Source organism: Acomys minous, assembly GCF_964271855.1.
Source record: "Acomys minous genome assembly, chromosome: 13".
NCBI lineage: Eukaryota > Metazoa > Chordata > Mammalia > Rodentia > Muridae > Acomys > Acomys minous.
The window spans coordinates 80,234,277-80,251,692 of record NC_140495.1 but is presented as its reverse complement, the minus strand read 5'-3'; the positions used below and the strand labels follow the sequence as shown (position 1 = coordinate 80,251,692).

General features: G+C 45.5%; 1 protein-coding gene across 24 annotated transcripts in view; it reads right to left on the bottom strand.

Annotated features, from left to right (window-relative positions):
• The window catches only part of DST (dystonin), a 405,299-nt gene that overhangs the window by 111,318 nt on the left and 276,565 nt on the right, over positions 1-17,416 (bottom strand). For 15 of the 24 annotated variants that reach the window (XM_084754651.1, XM_084754634.1, XM_084754655.1 and 12 more), the window contains 10 exons: positions 16,098-16,186; positions 15,154-15,286; positions 8,794-14,169; positions 8,506-8,655; positions 7,828-8,043; positions 7,504-7,653; positions 5,862-6,095; positions 4,640-4,792; positions 3,070-3,303; positions 2,375-2,641 (listed from right to left, as the gene is read on the bottom strand). In XM_084754651.1, the coding sequence (XP_084610777.1) occupies positions 2,375-2,641; positions 3,070-3,303; positions 4,640-4,792; positions 5,862-6,095; positions 7,504-7,653; positions 7,828-8,043; positions 8,506-8,655; positions 8,794-14,169; positions 15,154-15,286; positions 16,098-16,186 (7,002 nt within the window). The remainder of the gene's footprint in view (positions 1-2,374; positions 2,642-3,069; positions 3,304-4,639; positions 4,793-5,861; positions 6,096-7,503; positions 7,654-7,827; positions 8,044-8,505; positions 8,656-8,793; positions 14,170-15,153; positions 15,287-16,097; positions 16,187-17,416) is intronic. The other 9 variants (XM_084754640.1, XM_084754642.1, XM_084754643.1 and 6 more) reach the window with 3 other exon arrangements.

The window sequence follows — 17,416 nt, the reverse complement described above, 5'->3', positions numbered from 1 at the left end:
TTTCTTATAGTGAACATGGAGACGGTCACCTCAACGTGTCGCACATTTGCTTTAAGGGTCATTTCTGCTCACACACAAATCCCTCTAGATCCTGGCACATGCTAGGGGTTTGAGTCCACTCTGAGGCATGAGAGCAGAGAATGCTCTCAGGAAGTGGTGCTACCAACAGGTCAAAGATGTGTAGAACCCCTGATGGCCTCACTTTGCAGAGGGCAGGTGCCTTTGGCACCTCAGGTTCCCTCCCCTCCATCTGTAAAAGGTTTCGTTTTGTTTTTTTCAAATGTGCTGCCCAAACATGGCACAAAAGGCTAGTAATCCTGAGAGATTTTCTCCACTTCTTGTAATGGCTTATCCGCACCTGTCCTGGCTGTCGTCACAGGGCTCTTTCCTCTACACCTGCGCTTTGCTTACTCCCATCTCTATCCCCACCCACCTGTGTAGGCACACTGGCACATTTTCTCCACGTGTTTTTGCCTGGTGGCAGCTGTTTCAACAGATACCTACATAGCTGCCTCCATCCCCTTTGAATATTGGCATAACTCTCACCGACATGGCTTTATCCTAACTACTTGATTTAAATGGTAAAAACTGAACTATATTACGCCAAATTACCCCCGAGCAAATCATTAAGATCTCTTTCCCTCAGCACTTTCTACTGACCTCCATACCACAGAAGGTAGCTATTATGTGCTATGTCCCCATCTCCCCCTTGGTAGGCAAGCTCCTGGATGAAACCCCCAAGTAACCTAGGACAGTGCCGACAAGGGGCAGAGTGAGAATAAGAGCAGTCAAGTGACAAGGGCTCACAATCCCTGAGAGGCCGGGCCTTGCTCCCAGCCTGGTCTCAATCAGCCAGTGGAGCACTGGCCTTTCCCACACCTGCATTCTCACTAGGTGCAGCAGTGCCTGCCATCTCATGGACCACTGATAAATACTTTAGTTGAAACAGCTTTCTTCCACAAGCTGGGTCTTTGGCATTTGAATCACATTCATACACTCCTCTGCACCAGGGCATATAGAGTACCTTATGCCATCTGGTCAGTACCCTTCCTTTTGTATATGAGGGATGTCAGGCTGAAGGGGGGGAGGGGCGTGGCTGACCCAGGCCCCAGCAGAATTACAGAGGGCTGACATCCCTAACTCAGCCCTGCCCCCGCCTCAAATAGCAGGTTGGCTCTTAAGAATTCTCAGTCTCAGAAGTAAAGGTCTCAGAAGGAAAAGAACATGCTATGGACTGAAGCAAGGGTGACCCTGGCTTGGGGGACCTCTTCACGTGAAAGTGTACTCACTGATAACTTTTTATCACTCTGGTTAAGCTTCTGTTTTGTGACTTTTTTGTTGTAATTCATAAACATCCTTCAGGAGTTTGTTCGATTTTTATTTTAAACTGTAGAGTACCAGGACCAGTAAGGTCCTGCTCAAGTATGAACACTCTCACTGTTCAAAGTGTGAGCGCTCTCACTGGCCAGGCATAAAATCTAGAAGATCTCACTGAGGATATCCTCTTGGATCCTAGGACACCTAACAGACCTGAAAAGGCCTCTCAAGGACAGTCATCAAGCAACAATTCCTCCAAGACCCCGGGCACAGAGACAAAATATATCAATTCGGGGGACACTTTAAAATGGTTACTCCAAACCTGCCTATACTCCTGCAGTGGCATGAATGACCGCTTCCATTGCTACTGTGCCCTGGGTTTTCATTCTCCACATTGGCGTGCGCTGTCTCACAGGCTCAGCTGAGAACGATGTGAGCTCAAGGCCGCGCAGCATGCCAGTCTGTGAACATGCAGCAGAGGTCTGCAGTGCCCAGAACTATGGCTGAGACAGAAGCCAAGCCCTAGCTTTACAACATGTGCTACCTGGCAAGCTGCTTTATGTATGGATGCTGAAATTGTCCTATAAAATGGAAACCAAAAACCTCAAAGAGTAGCTAGGAAGACTAAATGAAGTGGGAAAGAGCCAGGAAGGGTGCCAGCTACCAGCCTTTCTTTCGTTCCTTTAAAAAAAAATTATGCATATGTGTCTGTTCTGGATGACCTTAGTGGCCAGCTGGAGCTACAGGCAGTCCTGAGCTGCCTGACGTGATGCTGGAAACGGAACCTGGATGCCCTGCAAGCACAGCGAGCTGTCTTAACCACGAAACCAGCTCTCCAGCCCTCTTTTAATTTCTTAAACAGGGCCTCAGCTATGCACAGAAGCTGTATCTTTGCTTATAACATACACAGAAATTTATACTTGACGTAACAATAAACCTGAGGTAGGGAAAGTCTCTATTCTGTGTGTGGTCAATAAGGCTCGGTTGTAGAAAGCTGTTTGACTCTTTATCACGCTCCCACATAGAATCTGACGGCATCACTGTTTAAGCGGCACACCTTGACTTTCTGGTACTGCTGGTTGAGATTCCCCTCGGTGGTCCCGGCGCGCCCTTCAGCATCTGTCTCCAGCAGGTTCCCATTGACTTCATCCTCTTCACCAGCTACTGACTTGCCATCACCGTCGTGCAAATGGGTTCCGTTCTGCTCCATCAGCTGCGTGGGCTTCATCCCCGCCCTTTCTGAGTCTTTCTCAACAGTTGACAGCCAGTCCAAAAGGCTTTCTATTTTGGTTTTGCTCTCTTCCAGCTGCCTCACAGCTGCAACCTGCGTAAGGAAGGCTCGTAAGTATTAGAGACACGGCCTAGGTGCAACACGCTAAAAAAAAAAAAAAAGTAAATATCAGGCAATCTTACATTTACTAACACATATTAGAAACATATGGGAATTAAGCCTTAAAGCAACAAGTAGTTGTGCTGGGTCTACACTGCCTTCAAACATTCATTTTGAACTTTTAACTATACTTGACAGCGCTCCTCACACCCGAAGTCTCTCAACCGGCTTCAACTTACAGAAAGACCAAAGCCAACTCTCCCGATCTTTGTATTTGGCAATTTTGTACCCACAGTCCCAGCACTGTAGCTCTTAGCACTAACCACTGCTCACCACCACCCAATATGCTTAATAAATGCAAGCAGCTGTCATGTTAATCATCTCTGGTGAAGTGACAGTATACCACACACTCGGACAGGCACCTTTTCAGTCTCTTCCTTGATGGCTGTCGTCACTGCTTTATCCAGCTCCTTTTTCGACTGCTCCGCCTTTAAATTCAGCTGTTCAAACTTTACCTTTGCCTCAGTTAGCTTCTGCTCAATCAAAGCTTTATCTTCTTGGGACAACTCTTCACCACTCTCTTTTAGAAATATTTCCGTGTTCCTCACTATTTCTGCCAATGCCTGCGTACTTCCTTGCATCTCTCTCTCTAATTCCTTAAAACACACATGAAAAACAATATTCAATTGTATCCTTTCAATTCTTGCAGAACTGTAATTCTTAAAAGGGAGTTACTGCTGGCAGAGACACTAGCAAGTACACTGAAATAGCACACAGAGTATGGTTTAACTGCACTTTAATTTCCAAATAATTTCAAATCCTAGTATTAAAACTGTATGAACCTTTCCTGCTTAAGAGTACCTGTGGAACACTGAAACCATCAAAGCACTTCGTATATAAGCTGTACAAATTTGTATGAGAGTTATATAAGCTTGTTTACAACATAAATTTGTGGTGATGTATATCCTATTTCTAAACACTGATACATGTACCTTGAGACTGTGTCTCACTATGTGGCAAAGCCATCCTCCTCCTCAGCCTCCCAAGTGCCGCGCTTACAGGCATATATCACCCCCACAACCTTGATTTTTAATCCACATCTATTACTCAGTAAAGAAAAAAAAATAGGTCCACTAGTGAACTGAGACATTTTCTTTTTTTAACACCAGGTGACATATGTCACGGTGCTTGCATCTTAGCCCGGGCTAGGAGGACACTCAGGACTAAGCTCTCCTCTCTGGAGTTCTAGCTTTCTTTTGCCTGGGAAGTAGAGATTTCCCCCTGTGATCTTCACTCTTAAAAACAAGGGGATTCTGTTTTTGTGCATTTTCATTCTTTATAATACACCACTCCATCTTGATAACGTCTTTCTCCATATTCTATCTTGAGTTTCCTCAAGGTTTTGTGCACCTTACTTGCATGACAGACTGTACATGACATCGTTACCAAGTGACATTAACTGTGGTGGTAACTTGATCCATATTTACTCAGCTTGAATAACAACACTGCAACAGAAGCGCAGTCAGTTCTTAACTGAAGGGCGCTGAGCTCCAGAGGTCTGACCAACACCAAATCTGAACCTCCTAACACCAAAACACAGGTTCTCCTGTCTGGCGTTTTTGTTATTTTACCTTTTCCTTAGATAAAAAAGAATGAATTACAGGAAAAGACCCGAGGAACAGGAAAAGAGCTAGTACTGGGAAAGAACTCACACTGGAGCCTATTTCTCCTGATTTGTGAGTGAGTCAACAGGCCACGAAAGAATTCACACCGTAATGTATCAATGACCTCCTTGATGCAGTAGATCACCAAAAACGTCTAGAAAATGACCTCTACATCGTAAATCTAGCTTTGAGTGTAAAGTTTAAAGCCCTTTCCCAGAGCCCTGGGCACGCGTTGCTTCCGATACATCTAGTGTATTTCCAGCGCTCCCAGTGGCCTCCCAGGAGCCACAGCTAACAAGGGTACACGGCTGTGGATACAAAGGTCTACCTCTTGCTTGGACTGGTACTTCTTTAACTCCACCGTGCCATCCCCAATCACAAAGGCCTCCTGGTGACTAATCAGGCGGTTTTCAGTCTGGGTGAGGAGATCACACAGCCCTTGGAGCTTCTCTTTGAACTCCTGTTGACGCTCTGCTGCAACCTAAGATGGAGAAAACGCAGCGCCCCTTCAGTGGGTGACCTTCAGCTCCCTTCTAACCAAGCCTCTCAGCAGGGTACACTGTTCAAACACCCTCCTCTAAGCCTCTCAAGTATGCTGTAAACATGATAGCACTGGAGTACAAAGTGAGCAAGGACAGACAGATAGCACAGTATGCGCATGTCCCATATACACGCAAAGGGCCTGTTTCGGGTGAAGTTGCTCAGCGGAATACTGGCCATGCATATGTGTAAGAGATGGAACTTCTGACCGACAGGAAGAAACATTCCATTTTCTTAAGCTCTTGAAACCTGCGACACACATAATTAATTCTGCAAAAGGACACCAAAAGAGAAGTTAGTTGTGACTTGTCAGTGAACATATGGATATGTACAGATAGGTTATCATGCTACACACAATGCCTTGGATGCTTCAAGAATTAAAAAAAAATCATTGCATGCATTACTTTTATTTCATCATTGTGTTCTTTCCTCATTACTGCTCATTACTGTGATAGAATTCACTAAATCAACAGATTAATAAGCCAAAACTTGTGTCTTTGTTTTCCTATTCTGCACACACTTGTTATCTAGCTCACGGCAACAGTAAACCCCGCTCATGCCCCTTAAAAGCTCAGCGCAGGTCAGGCATGAGGTGTCTCATCAGTGCTCATAAGAGTTCCTGGTAAACATTACTGCTGCTAATTTGTTAACAAGCTAAGTGAGGGTTAAGTGACTTCACTGAGTCACGCAAAGCAGGGACATAACCTAAGACACTTTGGCTCTAGAATGAGTACTCCACTCCTCCCAGGAGAAATGGTACCCAGGGAGAGGATGAAGTCTCTCACCTAGCAAAACGATGTTAAGAGAAGAGTGAAAAAAAAAAAAAAGGTCAACTGCACGACAGCATCAATGTGAAGGCCCTATGCTGTGGTCCAGGGCAGGAGTTCTGCTCCACACCCACTCAGCCACACCTAGGGTCCCTCCCAGCTCCGCACAGTTTCAGGTTACCTAAGTTATGGCTTCACAGAGAAAAAGTGAAACAGGGAGCACAACTCCCCAGGAAGGCAAACCTTCTTATGACCGAGTGCCTGCTCTAGCTGCAGGTGAGCCTCGAACCGGTCCGCCTCGGCCGTTACCAGCTCCTGTGTGTCAAGAAAACGCTTCTGGGTTGTATTTAAGAGTCTCAGCAACTGTCTGTTTTGGTTGGGAGACAGATCTTGCGCGTGATCAGAGATGAAGGACTGTATGTCAAAGGCCGTCGTTTCCAGCTGCGCTTTGGTATGTGTAAGGTCCCTCAGCACGTTCTGTGAAAAAAGCAGTACAAGTTGCCAGGGAAGGTAGGCTGTGCTTTGTAAAGGTCAACAGCATCAGTAACACCAAGGTCTACTTTCTGCTTAAATATGATCCTTCTATTGGCACTTGAAGGTTTAATGATACTTTTTCAGCATTCAAAAAAATGTACTTATTCATCATCTGGTAAGAGGTTATGTGTGTGTGTGTGTGTGTGTGTGTGTGTGTGTGTGTGTGTGTGTGTGTGATGTGTGTGCATGCATATGTGTGAGTGTGTGTATGCCAGGGCACCAGTGTGGAGGTCAGAGGACAACCTCAGGGTTGGTTCTTGCCTTACGTCTGGTTTGAGACTGGGTGAGTCTATTTTTTCTATTCTCTGCTTCCTCCAAGCTAGCTGGCCACAAGTGACCACGATTCTCCTGTCTCCCCACAACAGCACTCGAAGTGAAGACATGCTTCACCCCACCCAACCTTACGCTAATTCTAGGGATTCAAGCTCAGACCCCCATACCTGCACAGAAAGTGTGGTAAGCACTTCATACAGTAAGCCACCTTTCATCCCAGTAGTGAAGTATTTAAATGTGATGGTAGCTAAAATATAAAGATAAACAACCCCAAGAGCAGCCTCTCCTCGCCTGGTATATCATACTTAAAATGCAAGCGACAAGAACCAAACCAAAACGAAACACCCAAAGATCAAAAACAAGTTTATTCATTGTAGTAAAAGGGACATTAACATCACTAAATGTTAATATTTACAACATTTACATTATCCTTTCAGTTGTGGTAATATATAACAAGACCACAAGGAACACAAAAAATGAATTAAACAGCCTATAATTTTAGTTTTCTGATTCTGAGGCAAGGAGCCCAAGTGTTCATGGAAATGTTGTTCAAATTAAGAGTGTGTTAAAAAAAAAATTCAGACCAAAATTTATTACCATACAAATATAACTTGAATTACTAACTGACTCATTTATAGCTATCTTGTACATATATAATTCATTCATAAAAGACATAAAGACAGGGCTGTAGAGATGGCTCAGAGGTTAAGAGTACTGACTGCTCTTCCAGAGGTCCTGAGTTCAATTCCCAGCACCCACATGGTGGCTGGTAACCATCTATAATGTGATCTAATGCCTTCTTCTGTCATGGAGGCAGAGCACTGTATACATAATAAATAAATACATCTTTTAAAAAAAAGACATAAAGACAGATAGATGTCAGTGTGTCAGTGGTAGTGAGAATCTGGTACGGTGTATGGGACAGCTTCTAGAGTTGGAACAAGTAGGAAAAGACATCTTTTCAAGCAAAAGGCAGGAAATAATCCCTTACAGGCTCAGGAAGGTTGTACTTGTCCTGAACACTTCTTACAGTGAATCCACAGGTTTTGTACTTCGTCAGAAGAGCTTTGATACTCACCTTAAGAAACTTCACATTCTCCTTAACAAGCTCAGCATCTTGGATGTTCACAGTTTGAATATCCTTCACAGATTTGCTTTTCTCTGATACCCAATCTGAATACGATGTAAGTTTGTGTAGGAAGTCTTCGTGACGAACTGCTAGCTTAGACTAGAAAACAGAATTACATGTTAATTTCTCTCTGACCCCCAAATTCCCAAGTCCTATAGTGATTCTGTTCGAAGAGTTGAGAACTGTAAAAATGTAATACTTAAATGAAATACCTCACTGTACAGTTTAAACTCTCAATCACGTTTTCCTCAGAATTCACCGGGTTATGCCTACCATTTCAGAGTCAATTGCAAGCATGATCAGCTTCATTCTTTCTGAGGATACACCGCTGAGGTACGAGAAGGCATTCTGTAAACGTTCGTGGCTTTTGCTCAGTTCCTCGCGGTGTCTGCTGGGAAGGTCACTAGGAAAAGACTTTAAGAATTCTTCCGCCAACTTCAGATCTTTTCTTAAAAATACAGCAATCGGAGCTAATCCCAGCTCGAATGTCTGCAAAGAAAAATATTCCACATCTACCTACCACTCAGCAAAAAAGCACAAACCCAAACAGAGCGAGAGCAAAGCATTCTCCTTCTTGCAAACTGTGCATGGGGTGACACCACCACCCAGGACCCATCAGCCACTGTAGCTGAGATCTTGATGTCTCCCAAGGCCTGTGCTTTGGACCTCAGCCTGGTGCTACAGTGGGGGAATAGAAGCTTCAAGAAGTGGATTTAGTAGAACTTCGGATTCCCACAGTTGGCGGGCTCTCAGAGGGGACAGGGGCATTCTAGTCTTTCTTCTTCTGCCTTTCAGTTTGAGGTGAAGAACTACCTTGCCACAAACCTAAACGCCACCGAGGGACTGAGGGATCTTGGGCTACGGCCTCCAGAACCATGAGGCCAAATAACCCTTCTGCCTGACGTGATCACTGGTGGGAAGCAGGCAAGCGTACTGGTAGGCAGCTCTTACCTCTAGCTGCCTGAGCTGACTCTTCAAGGCTTCCAGACCACTGCCCACAGATGCCCGAGCGTCTACGGGGGGCTCTGTATCCTGAAGCAAGGCCAAATATTCACGCATTTTCTCAGTAAGTTGTAAACACTGCTGTAACTCACTGGAACGCTAAAAACAAAATTGGATACGGTTAATTACTAGCCTTTATGAAAAAAAGAAATCAAAGCAAACAAAATGTATGGGATGATACCCACGGGTTTCCTGCTGGAATTGTCACAGGGAAAAAAAACGCACACGTCAACTCACTTTTTCCTTCGAGCTACCATCAGATCCAGAAAAACAGTCTGAACGGTCCGGAGGCTCCCTGTGCAGTTCTTGAAGCTTCTCTTGTCCTGGCGATGCTGCTGCGTGCACACTACAGTGCTCTACTTCCTCTTGTCTTACAGTTTGTGGGTTCGGGGAACAGTGATGTCCTCCTTTACTTCCACGATCACTGCCGACGTATGGCTTTTCTTCAGCAGTCTCAGAAGCAGTGCACGGGTTTTGATTGGAGGCTTCAGCCTGTTCTCTCTCAGCTGAATACCCACCAAAAAGCAGCGTGTGAAGGGCCTTCTTAAGTTGCGGTGGAAATAATTCAGGGGCCATGCCTCTCTTCTCGGGGTCACGCTCCATCTGAGCTAATGCTTGCATCAACTCGGATGTGCCCGGGGACTCTTGGGTATGCTCTGTCTGCTCCACTATATCAAGAAGCGCCAACCGGAGTCTCGCAACACAGAGAGGATCCGCTCCGCTCTCTGTCTTCACTTCTGAGGAGTCTCTTGGGGAAATGCCAGGACCGGGCACACTAGGGACCTCACTTGCCAACTGAGACAAGATAACTCTTTTGATTAAGTTCTGAGCAGAAGTTTTAGTGCCTGTGCAAGCTGGAAGGTCTCCGGCCTCTTGGAGATCCGTCTGAACTTCTCCTAACGTGCTTTTCAAGATGACCTTCCCATCTTCCACATATGGCAGAGGCAACTCAGGACTAGGAACTTCTCTCTCTTGGGGTCTTGGACCCAAGGCTTGCTCTCCATGTGGCTGATTCTCAGTGTTTTCTTGCTCTCTGCTGCTTTCTAACAGTGAGCAGCCCGCAGCTGAAGTGTCACTGGACGAATTTTTCACTCCAGTCACATGGAGCTTAGGATCCACAGAATCCATATTTCCTCCACAGTCCTCTATACTTTTGAGAGGTAAGAGTGACAGTGTGGTGTCGCTATTTTCTGGAGGGAACGGAATTCCTCTTTTCCCATCTGAGATACTTTCCTTGATATAAGTGTCACTTGGCTGGACCTTGGCACCTGGGGGCCAGTCTTCTTGGGGAGTGATTGTCTTTTCCTCTGCATTCTTTGCTGTGCATAAGTCATCTTTCATTGGAGAGGAAGCTATTGAAACATGGCTGGGGATATTTTTGTTTAGTTCCAGTACATCTGTGTTTATATGTTTATCAGAGTGTTCTATAGAGGTCAACAGATCCTTTGCTTTCTCTGGCCCTCCAGTGAAAAGATCTTCATCCGCACAACTCTTCACCTCACAAGATGTTACAACTGAGGTCAAGTCAGCAGGAGCCACTTTAGAAATTGAGGTGTCAAATATTTCTGCAAGAGTATCAAGCAGAACAGGACTTTCACTAATCTGCCTTTGCACACTCTTTGGTTCTCCTGCAAGAGTTACAGTTGGTGCTTTCGGGTCCCCTCTGTGACTAAGTTCCTCAGAGTTCATCAGTGGAGTGGGAAGCTGACTCTTACCCATGCTGAGACTCTCTGTTGCCCATTTATTTGGCAAGGGGCTGAGACGCTTTTCTTCTTGGTCTGGGCCTTCTATCTTCCCTTCTTCTATCCCAAAGCCTATCTCCGGAATGGATGCCTCATCTACCAGCTGCTTGCCTTTGCCATCTCTACCTTTAGCCAGAGCTCTTCCATTTCCTTGCTGGTCCCTGTCACTGGCTATAGATGATGAATGGCTTTCCTCAGAAGGTCCAACTACTAACTCAGTTTCAGAACAAACAATTTTGCCAAAAGATTGATTGATTTTCGGTGATACATTCTCAAGGTAGTCACCTTCAGCTCTTAGAATGTTTGTAGATTCTGGACCTTGAACCAACTTGACTTTTGTGTGCATTACATCACATTCTAATTCAGAACTCAACCTGGTATTATTAGATAAAGCACTTTCAGAGCCAAATGTTTTTTCTGAGGCAGCATCTTCAGCATTAGACAGCAACACATCGTGAGCTGCCACATGATCAGACAAACTCGCTTTGTATTCCTCATCAGTGTCATTCGTAAGTTCTGGATGGTTGCTTCTTTCACTGTCTGGACCTTTCAAGCTAGCTGATTCTGGCTGTAGGACACCTACGTGGTGTTGCTTTCCTAGTGGACTGTAGTTGTGCATTTTACCCAGGAGAAACGTGTTACCGGCATTTTGGTTTCCATCCCTGTGTTCTTTTACAGCTGTGGCATGCACCTGGGTGTCTTCAGCTTCACCCATGGGCTTTCCATTCTCACCTTCTACTCCTTGTCCTCCCCAGTCACCAGCGTCTTCACTGCTGGGGTCCTCATTGTGAGTATCACTGTCGTCATCACCCGTGTCATTGTCATCACATACACAGTGCCTGTTGCTGTCTCTACTTTGTATGGAGCCTACGTGATCACTGTCAGATTGACTTTCTTGGCTAGTGTCACACTCTTCTGTCCAGCTATCATCGGGTGTTGACAAGGCTCCTAAGCTCTCTTTCCTTCCTGTAGCATCACCGTCAGTCAATGAGTCAGACTCATTATTTTCAAGGTCAGGTAGGTTTTCCCTTTTGGATGTAGGTTCCACCAACTGTTCATTCACCTTGTCTTGGTCAACTGAATTTAATTGTTTCTGGTTAACTAAACATAATTCAGATTTCTCAATACCTACAAGAAATTCCTGGGGACAATGTCCTTTGGTCTTCACACTTAAGCTCTCATCCAGTCCTCCTTGAGGAGGCACAGAATTCTTCTCTTTTGAAATGTCATAAAAAATATCAACAGAAGGGGGCGTCCCATCGTTTTCCTCCTGCAATGTGTCATAGTCCTCGGGCTGCAAACCGTCATGGTCATCATCCTGAAGAACTAGAGAGTCATGGTCATCATCTTCAAACAAGGGGGTATCATAAAAATAGTCATCACTCTCTGTGTCTGTTCCCGTGTCACTCCGCTGATCAGCTAGCAGGGACGTCTCATAGTCACCAGCATCAATGGCTCCTTTAGGCGACAGTGTGCCACAAACAGACGGGCTGGCACCCCACGAACCGTCCCCAGGCATCATGCTACAGGAATAGCCTTCCTCCTCAGACCCAGTGTCCTCACTTTCTTCTGTTTGTTGAGTATGTTCACTCTCACCGGAAGTACCTGATGTGGCTTCACCACTGTGACGGTGGACGTGAACACTGCCACACCCCGTGTCTAAAGACTTCTGCTCACTGCGCTCCCCCTGTAAGCTGACGTTAATAGCTGCGATTCCTAGAAACTGGTCTTGAAACGTTTCCCCTGTACTCCGATCGGCTGACACTGTTTGGTCACTGAATGACAAGCCTGTGTTCTGCGGGGCTTGTGTGTCACTAGAACTCCCCCGACAGTGCCCCAACGAATCGTGGCTTAGCAGGGCACTCAGGCGGGGGGAATAGTCAAAGGCAGCCGGGCCCCACTGCTTATCATCTTCACGCTCTCCTTCTCTTGATTCACCAAGTCTATGGGTTTCTGATGTCAGAAAATTACCTGCAACATCGTGAGCGCTTTTAGAATGGCTCCCTTCATCTGGGCGTGCCTTCGTTTCAAGCTCAGGTTGGTTTTTACAGCTTTTAAGTACATTGTCAGCATCATGTCTGAGCGTGCTCCCTTCCGCACAGTCAGGCTGGGTGGAATATGACGTAGGCTTGGGGACACACACACTAGTTGGACTACTGGGTTTATGAACAATTGTTGTGGTATTTGTTAGGCTTTCTGACCTACACAATTCACTGCTGGTATCACTGTTTCCTGTTTTACAAAACGCTTCATTTGTGGCACACTTTCTGTCTTCAAGGGTCTCTCTATGTTCGGGCTGTGTGTAAGGACATTTATCAGAGCCAGCTGCTGAAGCCGAACACTCCCCCTTTTCTTTACTTAAAGCATAATTAGGAAAGGCCTCGGGGATGGCGAAGAAGGAAAGACTTTCTTTCCCGGGTGTGTCGGCTCCGAGTTCTGCACCGCAGCTCTCCAGCAGCATGGCCACAGCCTCGCCCAGGTCTCCGTCATAGAGCAGGAGCCTCTGGCCTGTGTTTGCATCCATGTAGCTGTTCACCATCAAGTAAGACAGGAATAACCTTTTAGTTTGTTCTGAATTCTGGGTTGCGACCGGCTCTTCGCCATCAGAACCATCCTCTTCTTGCCTGTAATCGTGAACTGTCGATGGCTGGAATTTACAAAAAGAGAGCCATCTTCTGGCATTTCTATAAGCCTCTAAATCTCCTAAGTCTGGCATTTTGTCTGGCAGCGTTATATTTTTTAAAACTGACGCTGTGCTGTTATCTATGAGTCCCAGCTGCTTAGCGGCGTCCAGATCAATGACCTGAGAGCTTTCCGGGATATAGAGAGCGGCGATCTTCTGTCTCCCGTTCAGAATTTTGTAGGCTAGTTCATTTGTAATCAACTCTTGCTGTAAGGAGGAAGATGTGGGGAATATTTCGCCGGACTGGGGCCAGATGAGTCCCACATAGCCCCGTTGAGCCTCCAGAACCAGAAGCGCACTGCTGGACGTGATGAGGTCACACTGCACAGCTTCGTCTACTGTTAGTCGCTTTGCGGGGCTGGAGTGCATGATCCCGCCTGTTTGAACCTGATAGGTGAGGATACTACTTGCGGTGTCCCTGTCAATCATTCCTTCTGCCACGGCTTCTTCAACAGTCATTCTCTGACCGGAGTTGCAATTGACCAGACCGCCAGACAGAAGCTGTGCTCCTAACAGCCTAAACATGGTCTCGCGGTCTATGAGCCCCTCGTGAGCTGCCCTGAGAATGCTGACGCTTCTCCCACATCTCAGGGCTATTCTGCCAGCTTCCTGAGGTCTCACCGGTAAAAGCCACATCCTGGTATTCTCCTGCAAAACACTCCTTTGTACCATATCGGTTAAGGATACCTTCTCAGAAGTGCATGGGTCAATAAGATCTTTGCAAGTATCTTGCCTTTCTAGGACTTTAGAAAACAATGCCGAGGAAATCAAGCTCTGTTGGAAAGCCTTTTGTAAGGTCAGGTGTTCACCTGTGGCTGGAACAACCAGGGAGCCTGCGGAGAGCAGGATCTCAAGAACTCGGATGGCCATGGATTCTGATATCAGGCCCCGAGCCAGAGAATCCAGCACGGGGATCGTGCCTGACGAGGCAGTAGAAAGGATCTGCTTTACTTTTCTTAGTTCCTTCAGTTGGTGCAGAATTTGTTCATCCACAAGGCCGTGGCTTTCGGCATCTTTGAGGTCAAAACACTTTCTCAGCTCTGGTGAAACTAAGCCAGAAACCATGAGCTGGGCCTCAAGCAACCTGATCCCTGTCTCATAGTCAATGAGGCCTCTTAACACTGCCTGAAAGACAGAAAGGACCTCTCCGGTTGTCCGATCGATGGTGCCCGCAATCACTTTATCCGGCTGAAAGGAAATTGCAGAAAGCTTGGGTCAGTCTGGTAACCAAGGCAGTTTCTTGCAGCTTAGGTGACTTTGTTTTTATAATAATATACTTAATCATTAGAAAAAAAAGTCCTCTACTTACCAAGGCGGCTTGTGAATGTTAGGCAGCTCAAATGCACAAGTGATCTATGTCAGTGATCTATTCAACAGCACAGGATGTGATAAAGCTTTGAAAACAACATGCATCTGTGAACTGAAAACTTAACATCTGTGTATACTAACAGGGTTAGTGAGGACACAAGAGAAAGGTGCTGACAGTGAGAACACAGAACACACATCTATCTAGAAGGCAAATCATGCTTTCTGCATCTGGGTGGGATCAGAGTCAGGATAGAGCATCAGACTCCATGCTACTGATGTTTACAGCATACGGAAGTTTCCAAGGATAGTAAGACTAAGGAGACAAAGACCTGGTTACGTACCCCCAAAACATGGCAAATTATCTGACAGTATTCCTGGGAGCCCATTACTGTGGGCCAGACAATTTTTAGGCAATTTCTTTTTTCTTTTCTTTTTTTAAGAAGAAGATGTGGGAGTACTTTCACTTTAAGACAGGGCCTCCCACCGCTCAGATAACTCTCATGGGTAGCTCTGCCAATCAAGAATCTCCACAGTCCATCAGCTGCAGAGGTGACCCACAGGCTCTTCTCTAATTGTGTCTTATAATAAAATACTGAGCATAAAAGTAAAAGAATGGCTTTGAAAAAGAAGAGTTAGAAAACGAATGAGTCCTCGTTCACCATGCAAGGCAGAGATTAAGAAGGCGTCAGATGACGGTCAGCATGTGTAAGACCACATTTCATAAACAACACAGAAGCCTCCAAACTCTCAAAGAAATTCTATGCACATATTTTCCACACAGAACCCCGAGGTGCATTGCCATGTATTTCCAGTCATGCGATGGGTGGGCCCTCCAATGGACCTCACACCTGCCAGTAATGTTACCTTCTCCTCCTCCTTCACCTCTCCCGAGGGTTGCAATTCCTGTTGTTTCAGAGATTCACTGAATAACAAATTGTAGCCTTCTTGAAGAGTTTTCACCTGCTTCTCCAATTCGCTTCTTTCTTCATCTGTCAGTCTACAACATCCACAAAGTATCAAGGGGCAATGTTAGCCTTCAAGGGTACCTGGACATAACTCATGGCTACAGTCTTAAAATAGAGCTTGTTCTATATATTTCTCAGGTCTTAAGATGATGATGATATATGAAACTAAGAAGCCGATATAAAGTATCCAAGACTCTTTCCTTGGTCTGAGAAAGAGACTAAAGAGTTAAACTAATGGGTCAGTGCCTCCCCAAGAACAAACAAACAAATAAAAACCAGAACTACTACTGCCAAGTTCATGAGGGAAAAGATTCTTCAAGGAAAAACACAAAATTCTTTTTGGGGTAACCATGAAGAGGACATTCCAAAAGGATTAAAGGTGAGGGAGAACTCCATCTTTGTCTGAGTCACTGGTTTAAAGAAGTGAAGTTAACTTGTGAAAAATAGCACTAGAAAACACAATCAGAGAGAGACACCCTGCTACATCTCAATTACGTTATCATGCGCGCCAAGAACACATTATGAAGTTATCCAAAAGGGAGTTTCAGAGTACTGAAGTATTAAGACCTGACTCAGCGTGCACTGCGGCTCACTGGTTGCTAATCTTTAACCTGTCTGAGCCTGTTTGCTGGTCAGGGATATCTGAGCATTCACAGGCTGCGGAGTGGTAAGGACTGGCGGTGACAAACAGCTAAATTCACATTCTCCATGTCCTGTTAGGTAACCTGTGACCCGTTCGTGTTCCACTCTTAAAATGTCAGGGGCAGTGCCTTCTGTCTGCTGGATGGCTTCTCAGAACATGACCCTAACACCAAATAGAAAGGCTGATGGACGCCTACGTACTTGTCTCCATGTTTAGCCAGAAAAATCTGTGTGCTTTGAAGAGCTTCGGAGAATTGCTCCTTCTTGGTCGATATTTCTTTACTGGAAATCTGTAAGGGAAGAAGTCACATTCAAAGTCTTCCCACAAAAGGAGTATTACATAATAATAATAATCATCATCATCATAATAATAATAATAATATAATGATGATAATAATAATAACAATAAACATATAATTTTAACCAAGTCTGAAGTGCCAAGTGTATTTTCTCGGTGACACAATAAGTAATGAGTCAGCTGTGAGAGGTGTAGAGGCCTGCCTAAGAGGTCAGCTCTCCTCAGCACACAAGAGGAAATACAGTGCCCTCTTGTCACAGTGCTACCATCTTCATAAGGGAATTATAATGCAACACCACACAGCTCTTGCATCCATCCTGGCCCAATCACGAATACACGAAAGGCCAGGGGCTCAGCACAGCCCAGCACTATCCTTATATGTGACCATTCTCAAAAAGACAGTGTGACTGGGGGGGTGCACTCCTCCCGAAGAGGCCCTTCCTTCACTACTCAGCAGGCCTGTAGGTCAGAAGGTAACTGCTCATGCTAGCACCCTCCATCCTAAGCCGTCTGTGCCAATGGGAGAAGGAAAACTCATCAATTGGTCCATTTGACCGAAGTTTCCATTCTTGTAAATGAACAGGAAGGAGAAGAAGATTGGGCCAATGGAAAGATGCCGAGTATGCTACTTAGTCAACTTACACAGTAAATCTTGTGTGGTTACAGGTAATCACGAAGCTAAGTGGAATCTTTGGAGGACTCAACTCACTCATTATGTGCACCAAACCACCTTTTCCTTCCAGAGAGAAAGCAGGTGTTCTGGCTGACTTACAGTTAAGGCCATAAGCTTATAAGGGTCTGTGTTCACCAAGTCTAAATCTAACTACTGTTCTGGAAAATCTGCAGCCATGATGTGAAGACTCCAGGTGTTTACAACTCCTGCTTCTGGAGGACCACATTCTCTCAAGACAGCTTGGCTATGGCTTACGTGCCTATCTGAAGGCTTTCCTATTTGATATCGAGCAAAGGCCTTGGGAGAAGGCATTTTACGTCAAACAGTTGAGGCAAATGACCTTGAAGAGTTTTGGTTTAAAATGCACCAAATGCTTTCTGAATTCTCAGTTCTTCCATTTGTAAGAAACACACCTCAAAGCCAGTCTTGGCTGCACAGCAACAGGGAGACCAGCCTAGACCTTGCCCCTGCCCCCCCACCCCACCCCAAAACAAAGTCAACCTGACAATACAACACCAACTAGCAGGAATTCTACCATCAACAATGCAC